The sequence below is a fragment of the Ooceraea biroi genome, chromosome 3 (genome assembly GCF_003672135.1).
Source record: "Ooceraea biroi isolate clonal line C1 chromosome 3, Obir_v5.4, whole genome shotgun sequence".
NCBI classification, from domain to species: Eukaryota; Metazoa; Arthropoda; class Insecta; order Hymenoptera; family Formicidae; genus Ooceraea; species Ooceraea biroi.
The window spans coordinates 17,247,972-17,268,382 of NC_039508.1; the positions used below are offsets into that span (position 1 = coordinate 17,247,972).

Here is a 20,411-nt window from a genome sequence, read left to right on the forward strand (position 1 = left end):
GAGTGCTCGTAAATCAAAAGCTCTTCCCTCGTTCCGACTTACGACTGATCGATACCGTAAGCCCGTAACGCGGTGTACATCCACGGTAAACGTCGGACACGCGTTTTAATGGTAAATTTAATCCACGAAGGAGAGGAAGAGAAAGAGATGGGGCGGAGGCGAGAAGAAGAGAGCGGCGATGACTGCGCTCGCAACGCGCGCGAGATAACTCGCGTGTTGGACCATATGCCGCTAAGGATTAGGAGCGCGCATTACGTGCAAAGTGTTATTACGAGCGGCTGGAGGCGCCTTAATTAGTATTATTATCGGGATAATAATATGCGCACACGCGGGAACCCCGACACCTGGAATCCGACGTTCTCACAACGCCTTGTAATCGAGCAGTCGGAATAATCGCCGGGACACTGGCAGAATATTGAAATACGATTTTAATTACTCGCCTGGTAAAACGCCCTCGTATCGCAATTACGAAACGATGACAATTTACGATGCCCCTGTCCGCGAAATTGTCAGGTTCCGATATCGTTCGTGTACGAGATCAGAATTTACATCCCGAATTTACATCTCGTAATGTGCGTGACATTTTCTTGAAAGAGGAACGTGGGTAATAGTTAATTGATTTATGTGCGAGAGAGCAAATTGGCATTTAATTTGTACGAAAATAAAATTAATTCATGTTACGGAGGAGGAAAAGTTTTATAATAACACAAATTGTATTTGGCCCCTAGTTACGAAGATTAATAATAAAAATTAAAAATTCATAACAGCGTATAGGATTAAAATTTTGATTAAAACTCAAGATTGCTGGAAAAATTAAAAAAAAAAAACAGATATTTAATAATAAAGTTTGCGATGTTTCTCTTAAAAATACATGATAGATCACTTGATACTATCAAATTTTTCTATTTAACGTAAAAAATCCACGACATTTCATAAATTGTTATGTAGTCTTCTGCATTATTATTTCTTTCGCAAGTTTGAGCCCTCGCTAACATCGCACGCGATTCCACACTCGTATCCGAAATGCAATAAAGATATCCGTATTCATCAATTTGCATATCAATATTTAGCGGAAATCATAACTCGTCGTGCTATTTGAGAATACGTTTTCAGACATTGCACTGTTCCTTTAACTTCGGAGTTCTCTGCCGACCGGTGACGTAATGGGTGCATAAATTACGAGGACGAAATATGCTAATATTAGGCATAACTCACGTCTCGCTGTATCGAAGGGTTATAATCTAATAAAAAAGTCAGAACATCTCAGCGCGGAAATCTCGAGTCACCGCGAGCTTCCGTAATGGATCGGATTATACGGCCGCGAGTCTACCTCCCGATACGATAATACGCCGTCTGAATTAATTACACCGCCATTAATTACAGCGCTCGTAATACGACCAGCTACCGCGGTATCGTCAACCGGTGAGGTGATAAACGTTTTCGTCCGGTGTAAAATTTCGAGAGCATCACGCTCGACTTCGCGCGAGAATATTCACTATTTTCAGATCGCGCAAACGGTGTCGGCAGTAAATTCCTGCGCGAAATATCTCGAGAAACCCATCTTCCACTTATCTTTTACTTATAATTCACTATTTCCTCACTAGCGAAAATTATCTCGAGTGCAAAAAGGAGATTCGAGTTTTTACAAGCAAGCTGACTTGCACACGGCTAGATCAGTGCGTTGTATAATAAAATATATGTGTAGTACATGAACGCGAAAGAATCGACTCAATTTAAGTTTGAAAAGGGAAACCAAGGAAATCTGAAGGATATCGAGCCAGTCTGAGATTTAATATCGATAATCGATAATCTACGAAAACTTCCATGCATTTGTCCAGATACTTGTGGTATTTCGTAGCGCTAATCGCCTAACAAATATTATATTCACAGTGCTATCAGTTTAGGCAGCCTCACATTGTGATAGCGAGTCAATAGCGACCGACTTGGTTGCGATTCGCGATGCTCCGCCCGGGAGAGAACATAGGTGCGTAGGCGAAGAGTGAATCTCTCTCTGACGAAATGTATAATGGAACGTACATGTCCGTACATGTCGCAAATCCGATAATTGGTAGCCGTACGAGAATAACGCGGAACAAACGTCATTCGCTGAACTCGCAGATTTTCTACGCGACACACAGAATACGCGAGCCCACATTGCAAACCTAAATTATTAGATAATGCAATTTGAAAGTAACGTTTATTTGTGTTATGTCAACACGTATAAATCGAGCACTAACACGGAAACACTTTTTAAATGTCCGTAGAAATAACAGTGTTAGGTTTGCAGTTTGTCCATCGTGAATTGTTCGTGAACTTCATCGCCAATTACTTGCTCGATTTCTCATTCGCGTTTTATTGCGTGACAGTTAATTAAAATTAATTAAAAGTTGCATTAAATCCTGATTAAACCCTGTCAGCTTAAATTTCGAAACATTATTACATTGATGCTAAAAACGTAACTGTTATTCTGATCTTGTCACAGATTATATCGAGGATACTGAAGAAATCGATGGATATCAAGGAAAGCTACGCGAAAAGAGGGTTCACTTGACAATCTTTATTTTTTCATCCCTTTGTCGATATCAGTCGGATTGGAAAAGATTCTCATCAACGCGTTCGCAGTATATAGAAACGTCCTGCGTCATCACGTGTGTACACAGTCGGCTCGAGTAGGTTTTTAACAGCTCCCCTTTGACCTTCGGAAATCCGGCGAATTTATTCAACGCGCGGTACTCTCGTTCTTCTCGAATCCTGACAACGGTGGAAAACCCGTTTTCTGCACCCCTCTCCCGCTTTATTCTTTTTTCTCGTCCCGCTTCTGCGAGAGAAGATGGAACGACGAAGAGGTCGTTAGTCAAGATAACGAATTAAGGCGGGATGAAAGGTGGACAAGAAGAGAGGATCCCACCTCTCGTCTCCTTCACAAAGACACGTTACATTCGGTTCGTCGGCAAAACGTCCGATATATCTAATCGTTGAAAATCTGCATAATGGTCAGTTGGCGTGTCACGAGTGTGGCGACCACCCTCTCACGTTGCCGCCCCAAACACAGCCGGAATTACCACCCTGCATATCCACTATTATGCCGGCTAGGAATGAAAAATTCCTAGCTCCATCGATTGCTATTAACCCCTTTAGCCTAGCATTATCAAGCGAACATAATCTCGCTAGATGAGGCAATTCTCTTGACAAAGTTTTTACTACCTTATGTTGAAAAAAGTGAATTAAAGCTAACATTGATGAGAGAGTGTATTCATCGCGATTGGTATAGTTCACTGCTCTTACGAATATTTCGGAGCTTCTTATCTTTAGGAGCTTAACTTTTTTGGATTTTTTATTTTGGACTAAAACATTTTCAATAAACATTTGATATACAATACGCAATAAAATGGTTAGTTTTGGTATGAAAATATACTTTCATATATAACATTTAAAATATTATGATAGCATTATGTTACATAATAACGTAACCGTAACATTTATTAAAATTTGCATTTTTATTAAAAGAAAGATATATCATTGCGTATTTATATTCAATGTTTTACTAACATTAAAATAATTTAATGTTTATATAAGAGAACATATAAAACGTGCATATACTGCCATCTCTCAAGCAACGACGAAAGTTGATTGGCAGACCGGTACAATCGCACGTGCTCATCATGGATCAATCATAAATATAATACGAGAAAACAGACAACAATTTATTACAAATTTATTTTAATTTTGCCTACATAAAAATCAAAATTTTCTTATTTGTATATTATTTATAAATACATATATACCAGATTTTACTATCATATAAGATAGTAATTAACCCTAGCTTCCCACACAAGGGTGCCTGAAACTCCAAGTAAAATAAAGTAATTCACAATTTTTGAATGTAACCTTTTTTCACAAGCGAACATTTTACAAACTACTTTCTTTTTCAAATTTTCCTATGCATAGGCATATTCCTTGATGTGTGGCGTAGCAATGAAAAAAAGTGACTTAAAATTAGTTGATGTTTCTTATATTTTTAACTAAATGTTCGACGTGGGGTAGCCTGTATATCAGTGTGGGAAGTGAAAATTGAAAGTGTTGGAAGCTAAGATTAAATAGTTCATCCAAGTCTACAATAGCAATGAAACTAATTTGATTGATTATGCATATGATTGGTAGTAAAATAATTTTAAGAACGAATTCTATTTATTGGTGTACACAAACGTGCGTACGTTCCCTCCGCCATTCACGAAACATGTCTCTATCAAGCGTCTAAATTATTACCACGCGGATGAGTAGGGTTTTGTTCACCCAGGTGATGTGCACCGGTGTATGTGCGTGTCGATACGGAAAGCCGCAAGAAGAAAGTCGCATTGTCTAGCTCGAACGGGAATAAGGCACACGGCCATTCGTTTGCGGGGCACAATGGTGAACGATGACGGGCCATTATTCACGGCGTCGGGAAAGCCGAGCTTAAAAGTCTCCGCGTCCAGCGATCTGGCAAAAAACTGTCCGGAAAACCTGATTTTCGTGCTTCCTCCGTCACCCGAAGGCACCCGCGCAAGATGATCTTAAATAATTACACGAATTAATCCTACAACACAAAATCGAGTGACACCTCGGAGGACGGCGACCCTCTCTTTCTCCTTTATTCCCATTCGCAGCTTTTCCTATCGACTTTTTACATCGCAGGCACATGTTACGACTGCAATTTGTTCAGCAACGTGTTCATTGTTTCATAGAATAGAAATTACACCTAAGCAAAAAACGCTAGGACTTCAATCTGACTCAAGATAACTTTCCCTCAAATTTGAAATTGTTCTCTCAATTTGAATTCAATTTGAAATTCTAATGATTCGTCATAATGAAACTTTGCTGTTACAGCCTACGTCACGCGATCACGATGATATCAATATAATGAAACGTAAAATGGCAAAATAGTGGGATCGTGCGGTACAAGGGGCACGTACACGGAGTTTTCGCTGTCGTAAAAGAGAGATGTCTGCCGGAGAAGAAGCCACGGTGTCGAACGATCGATCGAACGTGGATTTCGACAGCGGTGCATAAATCACCGCGCGGAGTCGTTCGTCCGTCGAGATGCGCGTCGCTCGCTAGACGAGAGCTTAATATGCAAGTAATGCATCGAGAGACAGCAGGGCACTGACAGTCCGTATTAAATTCTTAGCGGGCAGCGCGCGTCGCGTTTAATGTCGCTCATTAATCAATGGCATTGTACGCGCGGCGCGGTATAAGTCCCGGTCCAAATGTTTCGACAGAAGACTCTTTCTGTTTGAGCGAGCTGCGCTCGTGTATTCGCCGCCAACCGAGACACGATCCGTACAAAACGACATGGTGCATTGCCGGCAGAATGCGCCGTAACTTATGGGACGTCGTTGTATTTAAAGCACAGTGAGCCACTCCGGTTATACACGTCTACGTCTTCACTTATTCAGCGTTCCCCTTTCATCGGAATCGACAGGGAATTTCTGCGAGTTTCTTTTTGCGGTGACATGTACATGTCGAAATTAAAGAAGCAAATTAAGTATGTATACCTACTCTGCAAATGGAGTTTACGAGGACGTAAGATTTGAAACGGAATTTATATTTTAGAGTGTAGGTATTGTCCACAATGACAAAGAGAAAGAGAAAGATTCTCAAACATGTTTATGTCAGAGATCTTTACATCGTTGCACCGTTTCGGTTTCCGCCAAAGCTTGCGCGATATGAAATTACATTCGCGAGCGAGTATGTTGTACATACATACGTATAACGTATCACTCGGTGAACTCGCGGCTGCAATCGCGCGAAAATGTTTCTACCATTTTACGAAGTGACAGCCGCGCGCCTCGCCGCGCGACCGACCTCCGGCTATCGCGCGACACGTCGGGATGACAAAAGCGGACGGTAATAAAAATCGGCTTCGGCGCGTATCTGCGCGTGCACGCATTCTCTGTCACGGTCTGTGTCGGCCGCGACAATCTCGCCGTTCATTCAGGAGTGACGATCGGTAGCAGCGGCGGTACGGTTTCGTGCGGACAATGCCGGACGGCGCGTTCCGGATGCGAGTTTCATTCTGTCGCATTCGCGTGTCGCACTGTTTAGAGCCGAAAGCGCGCACAAAAGCCTGGCACTTTCATATTTCTGTCGCAGCGCGTAAGTCTCCCGTGAATTCGCGTCGATACGCGCGCGCTCCGAAAAGTTGTTCCGCACGAGGGTGTGCGGTTGCGATCGCGAATATCGGCAGCCCTCGCTCGCTGCGCGGTATTGTTCACGTCGTGTGTTTACGCCCGTACGACTGATTACGAACCTTCGTCGGTTTTTATGTTCTTCCCCTTTTCTCTCTTTTTTAATATTGAGAGTCGCCGCGAAGGGTCGTATATTGATCGCGACGTTATAAAGCGCGTCGTCAGATTTGCAAAACAGCAAATATAGCAGTTACCTAATATACAGAGTTTTTTATTACGCGCACAAAACATGAAGATAACGCACACTTCAAGCCAAATTTACTCAAAAAGTGGATAAACTCATTTGAAATTATTTTAAAATAATTTCTTGCAATATTAACAAAACAACATTAATTAATGTTAAAAATTTTGAGAGTCAATCAATATTTCGGTTATTTGTCGTACATAAAATTCCGTTCTGTATCGTAATTGCGCGTGTGTTAGCACAGGTGAAATGTCTAACCGTAAACAGTGTTGCAGACTACGTTAAACGCGATCCCGTTTCGTAGTTTCGATGGCGCATATGCATAGAATCGCGTAATAGGTCGGATAGCCAAATTTACATAGTCATATAGTTAAGCGCATAGATTGGTAGACCAATTAGAAGCTTTGCATGGCGATGTTTAGCCGAAAGTCAGTGAAGGGAAATTGTCTTCAAAGGATATGACTCTCTCTCTCTCTCTCTCACGTCGTAAATATTCGTTATTAATTGAATCGTGACATTATGCTTATAAATTGTATTGATGCAACTTTAAAGTGACAATTGATTTAAATAACATAAAAATGAATCGATCATTGCTAATAATAATCAAAATCATGGCAATCAAGGGAGATGATGTACGCTCTCAAAAATAATAATTGTACAATCGTATTAAAATTCTTGAATGTTTCTTGTCAAATATATCTTTTATGATTTTTTTCATAGATTACATCTCATCTGTGACTCGTTATTCTTCTAAGTTTCCTACAATTTCTGTTCCATTTTTCCATCTTAAACGTTCACAAATTTCTAAACTCCTCTACTTTCTTCGTAGCTCTCACACAATTACAGTTCTCGTACATAACTATACTAGAGTCAACAATGAACTTTGTGGTCCCTGGCGCAAAAACCAATTTTTTTCGCGAGCGCACAGTGTAATTCCGTGGCGGCGATTAAACTCGAATTACACGCGTGAGCGAGCGGTCGCAAAAGGGCGCATTTGGCATAATCGAAGTATCGCGTGCCAACGGTACGTACGATAATTCCATTACGCGAGAGAACAAATGTACCGCGGATATACGTGTACACGCGGCGCGGCGGGACCCTTTTATCGGGCGCGATCTGATAATCCGCCGATCAACGGCAGCAGCTAAAAGCGGCTGCGTGAGGTACGCGGCTAATTCACGTCGCGTGAAAAACCAGCGTTGCGAGCTGCATAAAATATACCCGGTGACGTACGTGCCACGATCGTTCACATCCGCGACCACGTTCGCGCTATCTCGTCGATTCGCCTACGTGTAATCCAAAATTATGCGCGAAACTTACTATACCTTTGGAAAAATTTAAAAGAATAAGCTTGAGTAGAGTACAATTAAAATGCATACTGATATTTTAAAACTAAAGATAAATAATAAAACGCCGGAAATTTTAATATGAATTAATTAATTATTTAATCTTGATGAGAATATTTATATTTCTTGTGAGCTAATGAATCTATTCTGAATTCAAATTGTGACTGTTTTATTAATAAAGATTGTGGCTAAGTTGATAAAGAAATGACTTTTGACTGTTTTAATATTTCAGTGCTGGTATATAATATAGCAAACTGCAATTATTTTAATCATTTGCTTCGATATATCGCGTAATTTCTGCTTCGGATAGTTGTATGATTATCTACTTAATAAAATTAAATGAATAAGAAATTAATAACTTATATATAGATTTGTATAAGTAATCGATTAGTAATCGATATATATCGGAAAAGTCGTAAATCGATTCATATTAAAATCTCTGTTGACTCAAATAAAATTTATAATTACTCTGGAATATACCTTACTATCAATTATTATACAGTTGTTTATATTCGTTGTTTGTCATTTCGCGAACTTCATTGAAAAGTTGCAAAATTTTCGAGAGCCATATAATCCGTGGTAAAGCCGTAGCATTAAACCAGAGCAAAACTTTCTTAATATAAAGTAAGGATAATTAATGCGCGGTTCTCCGACTTTAATAAAGAACTTCATACGTGATCCTGTTTTGCAATAACCATGTCACTCTACACAAAGCGTGACAAGAATTAAAATCTTGTAAAATATATCATTTGCATTCTTTTGGTCACCAATATGTAACGATCGTATGTAATTAATTGTTCATGTACAATTGATTATATCATATATAATTAAATTAAGAATTGTGACAAAATATAAAATAATGCCAGAGTGTTTCTATGAGGACTGCATTCTAACGAATCAGGTCTTTCATATTTATCTAATATTTTTTTATCTATAATAATTTATAATAATTTCTCTATTGTGTAGAGCGGAAATCGAGCGACAATGAAAGTGAGTTGCTGTTCGGTATCAAACATGAATTCCGATAAATCGCGAACGGAAAGGGGGAGCAGGCGACACGAATAGACTGCCAGGGTTGTGAATGACCCGGCTATTCTCAGCTCGGATAGGAATTTCGTTCAGGAATCTTTTCAGCGCGGGACGTACGGAGGGATACGAATGACACGAGCAAAAATGCTCGAAAGCTCGTCTGGTGCGACGCCGCTCGGTCTGTCCATTTACATAGCCCGGTGCATTTATAGATCGTTACACAGCCGCATCGCTATTAGCTCATATTTTTCACATTACTCGCCGCATCGTGAGTTACGGACGTTTTACTTCAACGACTTCCTGCATAAAGCTTATAAATATCGCAGACAGTGACTGAGGCATTGTTCGCCAATTTTCCAGTTGTATTTATTTCCTTCGCCGGCGAATTTATCTATAGGATAACGCGTAAGCTCTCTAGCACGATATATTTTACATTACTAAGAAAATCTGATACAATATATAATTGACAGTTATTTTTCAGAGCAATCTGTATGAGAAAAGCGACTCTTTAATTTAGAATTATAATAAGGAGAAGCAAGTTAAATTCACATAAAAATCACTTTTATCACATTAAACATATTTTTTCATTGCGTGCAATAATCGCAGAGAAATATTTCGACATTCTTTTTATTTAGTTGTATCGGCTTTTTGAAAGGATAGAAAGTAAGTCTGCGTTTTCGCGTAACTTTATCAAACACCATTCAGTATTTCATTCATCTTTGAACAGGCTTGGTTGCTCAGACGTAATGCATGCAACTCCGAACCGGAAAGGATTACTGTCGTGATTACTCGTCACTCATCATCAATCATAGGTGAACGCAGTGACGCGATTAGTAAAGCCGTGGCGTTGAGGTGCAAACAAAATGCACGTTCTGCAGCAGACCGGCCGGCGGCGACGATTCATCGCGGCGAAATATTTGGCGCGCGCGATCTGAAAGCAAAACACGCGTCGCGCATCGCCGGACAAACGCGTCCGGTGCTTTCGTTCCTTTTTTTGCAACTCGCGTGCACCCGCGCGCGTGCGCGCGCGAGTGTCTCGTCTGGCCGGCGAAAATATCTCGCATATTTTTGTTGGGAATTAATCCGGACCGTAATACCGGCCAGCGGGTGCGCGCTGAAAATTCTCTCGACAAACAACCCTTCCACCCGTTGCCTGCCTGCTCCGCTCACCCTCCGCGACGTTAAAGGGCGCGCATCGCACTCGCACGTGTCTACAATCTCCACGTGTGTGTCTTGGGGAAGCTGGCTGTATGCTAATATACAGGGTGCCTCGGAAAAGATAAATTAGGATATCGAGGTTTTGATGCAGTGTTCAACTGAGACGGATTATATGACGGCTTCGCGAGAGATCATTCATGACACTTTCTAAATGGAGTAAACGGACGTGAAATGAATGCATTTGCGAGAAGAAAAGAGACAAATTTTATCTAAAATTATATTATTTTTATCTCCGTGAATGATCTGATTTGCCAACTACGTCCACTATATAATTTAAATATGCAGCATATTAGAAATTTCATCATGTATTCACACACACTCGTGAATTTTTTTTCACATAAATGATACAATTAAATGTCTCTGATTAACAGTATAAAATCAATCAGCCTCTAATGTAGAGCTTTTTTAGTAAGTAGAGCGCATCAAAAATATATCAAAGAATATAATCTAAATAAAAGTCGCAGCATCGTGTATTTTCCGAGCCACCTTGTATATAACTCAACAACCCTTGCGAATATACGTAGCAGCGTTCGTGTATGTCTCACGTACCTGTGTTTGGCAAGTATGTGGGTGTCTGGGAACCGCCTGTGCGAGCTGGAAAACGCGGGAAACCGGCGAAATGGTCAGCCGTAACCCCGACCCGGGCCTCCGTCACTTGCCTTTCCCCGCTCGCGCAAACCCCCGCGGGCGCATACTCGCCGCCTGGAATTCCTCAAGTTTGCCGAGGGACAGAAATTAGTTGAAGCGACGTAATTGCCGGAATGTATGCGTTCGTCCGTTAACGTTATGGCACCTCTCATTACCGTTCTAACGGTAGCTGACACGGGGTTTCCGCCCCCTCGTGCACCATCTGCGAAGAAAAAAAGACTCAAATGTCACCTCGGGAGGGCACGGCGCGATACAGCGTTACGATCCCTCTGTGACACTCCATCCTCTTGTGGCAGAATTGTATGGTTTGTGTGCTTATTATATCGCGTAATATTATACGGAATTTAACAACTGGCACGCTAAGTGTAACATTTGCACATTCGCCTACATGGTTTCTTGTATATTACGACTCGATAAATCGAAATTCTTAAGAGCTGTAAATTTTCTTTAAGCCTGTTGATGCTAGATACGTTGCGAAATTATTTCTTTTTAAAATAATCAATAATGATTTCCTTGACAGTCTCATGGAAATTCTCTCGGTGCTTTTGACACATAAATTCACCTTATCGCTACCACGTTAGTTTGAATGGTGTCCATGTAAAATACACTGCAATTGATAAAGAGCGGAATCACGGTCAAAACATTGCGTTAATCAATTAAATAAAAGCATTGCCAGACTGTCGAGGAAATCATTGTTGATTATTTTAAACTTGTTACTGGCGAAAGATGCCAACTAAGAGTTTATTCCTTTTTTCATTCGATTATCCGTAATGGACGATAAACAGCTGAAATGCCGTTGAACGCGATTTAATCAAGTTCGGTAAGTTTGCCGGCGATGTGGCGGCTGTCGGGGTCAGTGCATGCATTCTATACTAGCCAGGGGAATTTTGTGGACATCGTGCGGTCAGCTACTATAATATAATATTAATGGCTCCAGTATGAAATTTGCTTAATCATGACTAACGGGATGACCCAATGGAATCACAATGGGTTTGCCGCCCTTCGTCGTTCGCTATCGTCGCGTCAATTTCGAATAACGATCGCAGCGAAGCTCGTGTGAAAAAGACTACGTAATAATCTGCCGTAACTTTATAGGATCGTATTGATTTTGATAGCTCGACTTTGTACGACTCTCCAGGAAACTTCGCAGAATTTAATAAGGAAATAGTAAGGGCGATTTAATAGAAATGGAAAGTTAATCGAATTTCAAAGTGAAATCTCGCTCGCTCGCTAATTTTCTTCCATTCACTTCAATTTATTCTAACTAACTTTCTCGAGTTACGAGAACCACTCTTGCGTCCAATCAATGCATTTTTCGTAGGAAAAAATTTTAATTCTTAATCCAATTTGTACAATTTCTTTTTTTTCGTGATTCAACATTGAAGATTCTTTTTACGGATACGTAATGAATATGATTCCCAAACAATATCAGGAGGAACTTTTAAGGTTCATGCAAGTAATTGTAATAATTTGAATCATTTCGAAATACACATAAGAGCTTGTCGCGCGGATCGCGAGTATCTTTTCAAATATTCCTCCTCCTCGGACACGATCCTAATGGTCAGCGGAGTTTTCTTGCTTAATTAGCGTGAGTAATGCCGCGCATTTGACCATTTCGTATCTGCGGTCACGACGCGACGGGGTAAAAAGATACCACGCGGGAAGAAAACTCGGAGGACGCTAAAAATGGGAATGACAAATTTGAGGAGCCAGGAAAACAAAGCGTAGACGAGGGACAAGAGTTACGAAAAACAATGAAAAATGTTCATTAGTTACGAGAAAATCAAGTACGTCCATTTTCTTCTTGGCGAAATCGTTTCGGTTATATTTCATGTTATGCGAAAAACACGTTTATATCCGTGCATATTTCGTATTTCATAGTACATATTATTTGTATTTTAATATGTATGCATAGCATATATACATATGATAAATTTGTAATATATAATTTTAATAGCCTGTATGAATAAACTATATAAATCATATTAAATAATTTTACTTAATTATTATTGTAATTAATATGTATTAAATAATGATATCATTTCTTACTTTTACGATAAAGAAACTTCCGATATAAAAATAAATTTCTAAACTTATTTTCTATTTATTATATAATCTATATTTATATCATTATAGTTTCGAATTTGAAAAATTATTTCTTACATGTATGTATAAATATGAGATAAATTATTCTTTTATTAATTTATACAATATTCTTTTTATTTTATACAGTTTGCATTTTTACAGTTATTCTTTTATATAATTTATATAAAATCAATAATTAAAATAAATATAAATAAAAATTATATAAAATTTTTATATATAAAATTAATAATAAAATTAAAAAATAATAAAAAAATAATTATTAATCAAATTAATAGTGCTCATATCTTTTACAATATGTGTTGTATTGCCATTTGGAATGTTAATCAACTTTAATCTTATGCCTTATTATTTATAAATTTTATGAAGATTTATTTCGAGATATTGTTATAATGAATAAAATCTTTCATTACGTAGATTCCCTTGATAGACATACCAACTACTTACCATGGCTGGATATACTGGACAGTTGCACTACTCGACGGTACTAGGCATCGAGTGAGAGGAAGAAATGATCCTGTTCCTCTTCATGCTAGATCACGATTGTACGAACGCAATTGTGTCACCTATAACGGGCAAATCATCAATTACGACACATATTTCCGCGTAATTTGTACCTTCACGGGATAATGACGTGTAGATATACATATGGAGCAGGTTATACATCGCTGGGAATTATCTGTGTAAGAATTGCGCGTAAGATGCTCCGAATCTATTCAATTTGTACAAAGGAATCGCAACGGAACATTTCTAACGAACTAACAAACATCATCCATGATCGCTTACTTTCGAACGGCGCATTACGCGTTCGGATACGCGCGGATTTACGTGCGATGATATTCGGAAGGCTGCTAATATTGACAGAAATTAATAGCCTGTAGTGAAATTAACACCCATGTACCTTGATTAAGCGCCGATAGCCGAATTTTCAGGATCCTTTCGCACGATTTCGCGACATACAAGACGGACCGGTCCGCTAGATAAATGAACCGACGCGACGATACCTGAATTTCGAATACTGTAGCCGTCACGTGACCACTGCAAGTATCATTCGGGCGCGAAAATGCAAATTCGCTCTGATTGAAAAAGGGAAATGAGCCTATTAACATTTTTATTCTTTAATATACTAATTATATTAATTTTTTGCATCTAATTCACATTTACATGGGCAATGCAAGTAATTAAAAATCTGGATTATTATGAAAGCCTCGGTTATATTATCTGACAACTTCAGAGTAGACAGGTAGTCAATCGTTAATTTAGCATGCATCTTAATCAAAAAGAGGAATTGACGGGATTAAACTGATATTTACCGAAATCTTAATATTTTTATTTTCATTTGCCATCATTGATTCGAAAGTCTCTCGTGGCATTTCTCATTTCAACAATTGTATTTAAATCTTTCTTGACCGACGAGGTGGACGGTTGGACTTACCGACCGCGCGAAGTTTGCCGGATAACACGAGCGAGAGTTTTCATGATTCGCACTCCATGGGTACCGGGTAGGCCTGTGATTTGTTTAAAGTATGGCATTTGCGACGCGGAGTCTACGGATTTTATGTAAGATATACAATGCGAACGCGGGAACGACGTATTGCACTCTTCGTCAACCCATTAATAGAGTATCGCTCGTTCGAGTGATGCAAAAGTGTTGTTACAGTACCGAGAGTGAGTATAACCATAACCTCTGCGTGCTGTGGAAAGCATGGAGAGAATCCTAAATCGTTCAATCATTAAAATCACAAAATGTACGTTAAATTATTAAACACTGTTATTAGCATGAGGCGAAGATCGAGAGGAATGTTTTCATTATTTTGTACAAATTTACATTGCCAAAGGAAACCGATTATTTCTTGATTCTCTGTTAGCTCTAAGAAATAAATAAATGATCTCTGTAAATTGTTTTTAATGGAAGAGATCATTGTATCTTAACACGAACAAGTCCACACATATACACCAGTGTTGGATATTTATATTTCGTGCCAAATAAGTATTCCTTGTCTTCAGCGACAGGACGCCCAAAAATCACAAGTAATCTAACAAATATACAGTCCTCAATAAACGAGGGTGAGCCGTTGGGATATGAAGCAGCGGCGCACAAGAAGCAGAGCCAGCAAGAGAAGGAAGATGAGGAGGAGAAGGCAAATCGAGAACGGTCAAAGAGAATGATGAACTATGGGTTCACGGCATTTGGTGTAGTCATGGGTCTCGGGTTTACCTATTTAGTATACGAATTAGGAAGACCTAATTACGATGAGCATGGAAATCCCATTGAGGATGAATTCTCTCATTTACCCTTCTTTGAGCAAATCTACAAAAGGGTCAAGAGAGAGCTCAATTATTATACAAGGGTGCGGCACTTTTAAGCATGCGTTTAATTTTTTCTGCCCTCTCTTGCATATGTTTTGACAACTTTATCATTAATAATAAAATTTTATGTTTCGTTATGTCAATAATTTTATTTTGTTAATCTGCTGAGGTCACATTGCAAATTGTACTTGCAGTTAGTCCAGGAACCTAGTAGAGAAAAGTTGCTACCTGATCCACTGAAATATCCATATATCCAACCACCATATACTCTGGTGTTGGAGATGACAGACGTTCTCGTACATCCAGACTGGACAGTAAGATTTCGATTTACAGAGATATATTACATCTGTGATGTAACCTGACGCTTGATACGTAACTGGTTCATTTGTAGTATCAAACTGGATGGAGATTTAAGAAGCGGCCTGGAGTGGATCAGTTTTTAGAGGCAGTGGCACCGCCGCAATTTGAAATTGTAATTTATACGGCTGAGCAGGGGATGGTAATGTCGCGATTTCTTTTCATCTCGGAATATCGCTTCAATATATTTTTATTATTAATTTTATTATTAATTTTATTAATTATTTTCGATACATTTGAGAAAATGTAACGTGTACTAATTTTAATTACAGACTGTGTTTCCCATCTTAGATGCACTCGATCCAAATGGATACATAATGTACCGATTAGTCAGGGACGCAACGCGCTTTGTCGATGGACATCACGTGAAAGATCTGGGGGCTCTCAATCGCGATCTTAGTAGAGTAATTATTGTCGCATCAGTCGCAACGCTTTTTCCCTCTTCTTTATTTCCGTCATGTGTTTTAATAATCTTTCTGTATATAATAGGTTATTGTTATTGACTGGAATAAGGAGAGCGTCAAGTTAAACCCCGAGAATGCGTTCAGACTTTCACGGTGGGCGGGTAACGACGATGATACCGCGTTGTACGACCTGGCTGCGTTCCTAAAAAGTAAGCTTTTTCAAAATCATGAAAAGTATAATACAATATCATTTTTGTGAATGTACATTACTTGTCCTTTGATTACAATTATCATCGCTAATTATTGACTCTGATAATGACCTATAACGTTCTGTTGCGCAGCGATATCTACATCAAACGTTCAAGACGTGCGGGATGTTCTCAATTACTATAGGCAGTTCGATAATCCATTGGAGATGTTCAAAGAGAACCGACGGAAATTATTGGTAAGTCATTGTGCGCGTAGAATACAAGAATGCGTGGATGGCTTCAACTTAATGATAATGTATTATCGGCAGATGCAAATGGAGGAGGAGCAGAATAAGGCGCAACAGGAGAGTAACAAAGTGCTCACCTCGAAATGGAAATCGTCCTTCCTGCGGAGTCGTTGAACGCAGCGGATCGCTTGCACGGAAATTCAGATTGCGTATATATCTCTCACGTGCGCAATATTTAAATATTGGAACATTCTTTGTCACGAAGGGATATTATGCATAATGTGATTATTGTTATCACAATTTTTATTAAAGTAAATAAAATGACGTTTCAAATCGTCGTGTCTCGTCCACTTGCCCATCCGCATCTGCCATGCATCGCGCTTTGTTATAATTTGTAGAAAATTTTTACATTTATATTGCGTAAAGAAATTTTTACACGTAATAAATTAAAGATTTTAAATAACAATAAATATACATATATTTCGTACAAAAATATAAATATATAAATACAGATTAAATATAATTTAACGTTAATTATATTTAATTTAACGTTAATAATTCCGTATTAATCAGGTATCACATGAGGCGCCTCCTCTTCTTGCCAAGTGGTTCCGATCTAACTTTCGGCAGCAGCATTTCTTGCAGCACGTTACTGTCTTCGATGTACGTTAGATCCGGTTGCTGCGACACGCTAATTAATTCTTGAGTATTCACGGGTGCAGATGCGTACTCCTCGAGTCCGTCCCGCGTCAGCGTGGGTGGGAAGCTCGGTGTCGCGGTGTCCAGCCAGCTCAAAACTTTCTGACGGGATCCTGACGCGACCGGTACCGACACTTCCTCGCGCATGTCCCACACCGCGAGGAGTTCCGGCGCCAACAGATCAACGTACGATCCCAGCGTGGCCAGCGACTGCTTCCACGTTGGCTCGAAGTCGTCCGCGTTCTCGCCGCTCAATTTCGAGCGCAACTTTCTGTTCGTGAAGTCTGCAAGATTTTCGCAATTTATGTTTGATGACTGACGAGTTGAAGAGTAGTATATTTTTGTGCAGATTCAAGTAGCCAGTCCTTACTTTCGTACACATGCTGCATATTGTATTTCGCGGTGAGTGTCAGGGGTACCAGCGGCTCGGCTTGGGCCGACAGAGCCTTCTCCCACGTACTCAGTGCGTAACAGGCCCCGCCATTCACCGGAGAGTACCTGTCCAACGAGTTCTCGTGCGTTATGCACTGATAAAACACATCACCTGAAAGCAGTAGGAAGATACAGAAAATTATGGTTTATTATGTTTAATCTGTGTCGCGCTTCTCGAGCCTCTCGCGATGCTCCCTGAGGCGTTAATGGAACATTAACGACGAATTATAATCATACCAATGGAATTTTGCAAGAAATGGAACACTCCTCCCTTCGCCACGTCCGCAACTAACGTGCTGCCGGTGTTGCTCAGCTTGAATCTGCTTCGCAAGTACGGATTCAAGCACATCCCTTGCACCTGAGACTCGTTCAACGTTTCCGCGATGCACGGCGGTGTGAAGGGTAGGTTGTAGGAATGCGAAAGCTCCTCGTTTAGCCAAGTGTTTAAAATAATCGCGTTCTCGCCGACCGTCTGAGACGACAGGACGATGATCTCCTGGTCGTCGCTGCAATCAACGCGATTGCGATAATAAATAATAAATAATTTTAGTTAGAGTTCTTGTTTGCTTTCATTTACCTGCTCGTCACGGTCGCTAGTAATGGAGTACTCTTGAACTGATGCGTCCATTTCTGTCGCACACACTGCACCGGCGAGCGACTGTCGCACATTAGGAAAGAGTGATAAGTGCCAAGGTACCTGCAGCAGTGATGCTTACTCGGCGCCTCCACCGAGAGGCTTTCACAATTTTCCAGATTAAATTTCGGGCACAGAGTGAGGCATGGCCGGTCGAAAACGGTCTGCGAAAAAATATATAGTACGATGTAGTATAATATTGCAGCATGTGAAATTAAAGAGAAGGCTTAAAAATTCCTCTGATCCTTACTCTGGTATCGATATAATGCAGGCAACATCTGTCCGCGTAAATCAAAACACTCGGGTCCGTTTCTTGAAACCTTATGCTTCCCCAAGCGTCCGGCGTTGTATTACTTTGCCGCACACAGCCGGTACTAATATAATTTCTGAAAGAACCAGGAAACGTCGATATCACGAAAAGAGACGAAGAAAGATTAGTTAAATTAAATTAAATTAAATCTTAATTAAATTAATTAAATTAAATTAAATCCTACGTCTTGTTTATGTCCCACAAAAACAACACTCCTTCCGCGTTCAGTGTACAATGAAGACTAAGATCAGTCAACTCAAATCGGCGCTAACGTAGGGCATCTTCGATGCCTGATGGTGAATTTCGCGAAGCGTTAAGCAGCCCTCGGAATCGGTAAGCGTATAAAGAGCGCACTGACTCTTGTGCCTTCCCAAAATTCGACCTAAATACAAATTTGCAAATGTACCATCGACATTTTACAGCGTCTCGTTTATTGCATCATCGATACTTACATGTATTATTAATTTTACTCTGCCTGGTCTCGTACAACAATCCGTGCAGCTTACGCTTGGCCGAGCTTCGCAGTAGTGGTTTCCACGTGGCATCTTCCATAGACACAATATTCGCGGCGACTGAAAATATTTCAATGCAAGAAAAATTAGAATATATCTCGGTTTACAGATGTACACCCTATATATATTTATATAAGTACCTAGATCTCCCATAAATGGGAATAATAAAATACTTCTCCCATTCAGCTGGACAAAGCTCAACGATCCACCCGTGTAGTACCAGTTATAGGCCTGAAAAATAACTCGTAATGAATTTCAGTCCTAACGAATACCGTTTCAAGCTGTTTCTCTTCCTCAATCGCCATTTCTGACAAACAATTTATGATTTCTCCAGATTTCAGGTATTTCATTTAGGGGAAACATGAAGCACAGGCATTAAAAGATATAGTTTAGGAATTATACCCCTTCAAAGTAAGGATCGGGATCCATTTCAATCAGCTCCGCTACATCTGCGATGTATCTGGGTATCTTTGTGTTATAGCCATCACTTCCCCTGCTCCATTTTATCTTTTTCTTGTATACTTCATCAAACTCTGTTAGGAACATAGTCAAATTAATCAATAATGAGACATTAACCATAGAAATTAAAGGCAGTGCAAACATTTATATATATATATATATATATATATATATATATATATATATACCTTTCTGGTGCCTCTTATGATAATTCATTATCCTGTTGACGTCATCCTTTAACTGGTTTTTCACAGTAAGAAGCTGCAAAGCTGGGTCTTCTTCACTGAGCACTGCAACATCAAAAACAGTAACGCATGAATTGTTTAAGGAGAATTTAGACCATCGTGTTAAAACATTTTTAACACATGACGTGTTACAATCACAGGCCATGCAGAAAGCATTGCACACAAAACCCAATTGCTGTTAAACACCTGTTCTTGGTAATCGTGCCGGTGGCAATAACGGCCTCGGTAAATCGCAGCTGTACGGAAATTCCTGACAGAGTCCCATCACACTCTCCTCGCTCCACTCCTCGATGCATGGTGATGCGTGCAAGTTGTAGCCCGGCACTACATGATGCGGATAATTCTTCAAGAACACAGCGCTCAGTTTCTTCACCAAATTGTTCTCGCAGCGCTTGAAGACCTTTGAGTTCAACTCTTGTTTGCTCATTATTCAGTGAACTCTACTCACTAGTGTTCCACAAAATACACACAGGATTACTATAAACCCACTTCGAATGCATTCATAAAGTAAGGAAGACAGAAAACTTGTTTTTTTTGTCCACACGCATTTAATGATACACGTATGATTGTACTGTGCTACTTTGAGCTCTCAAAAACCACAATATCGCCAATGCGGTGGTAAACATCTGTATTCACGGACGTGACAATCAATTTATTATTATTTATTAATATTAATGTGCATCATGATAACAGAGACTCAGGAGATCGAGTAATCAGGATCTGCTCCTGCACCATGTGTTTTGCGCGTGTATTTACGATCGTCAGTTCGTCACATGGCATCTACAATCATAGACGTAGCAATATAGAGACAGGGCCTTTCTACAATAAAATGATATCCAATTGTGATTGGTTCTCTAC

The 20,411-nt window shown here is 39.7% G+C and overlaps 2 protein-coding genes across 2 annotated transcripts; one reads left to right on the forward strand and one right to left on the reverse strand.

Moving 5' to 3' along the window:
* The first annotated feature begins 14,207 nt into the window (after window positions 1–14,207).
* LOC105284414 (mitochondrial import inner membrane translocase subunit TIM50-C) lies at window positions 14,208–16,597 on the forward strand. Its single transcript, XM_011347880.3, has 8 exons — window positions 14,208–14,423; window positions 14,763–15,106; window positions 15,260–15,379; window positions 15,457–15,564; window positions 15,695–15,826; window positions 15,912–16,035; window positions 16,168–16,271; window positions 16,344–16,597. Exons 1-8 carry the CDS (start codon window positions 14,282–14,284, stop codon window positions 16,434–16,436), a joined length of 1,167 nt encoding a protein of 388 aa, XP_011346182.1. The 5' UTR covers window positions 14,208–14,281; the 3' UTR covers window positions 16,437–16,597.
* Window positions 16,598–16,739: 142 nt separating this feature from the next.
* Window positions 16,740–20,347, reverse strand: LOC105284413. The gene is given in 12 exon segments (XM_011347879.3): window positions 16,740–17,245; window positions 17,332–17,505; window positions 17,631–17,899; window positions 17,971–18,191; window positions 18,278–18,413; window positions 18,522–18,594; window positions 18,597–18,719; window positions 18,790–18,909; window positions 18,990–19,080; window positions 19,252–19,382; window positions 19,497–19,598; window positions 19,740–20,347. Coding segments are annotated over 12 exon segments (2,088 nt in total). The 5' UTR covers window positions 19,981–20,347; the 3' UTR covers window positions 16,740–16,838.
* Window positions 20,348–20,411: the final 64 nt, after the last annotated feature.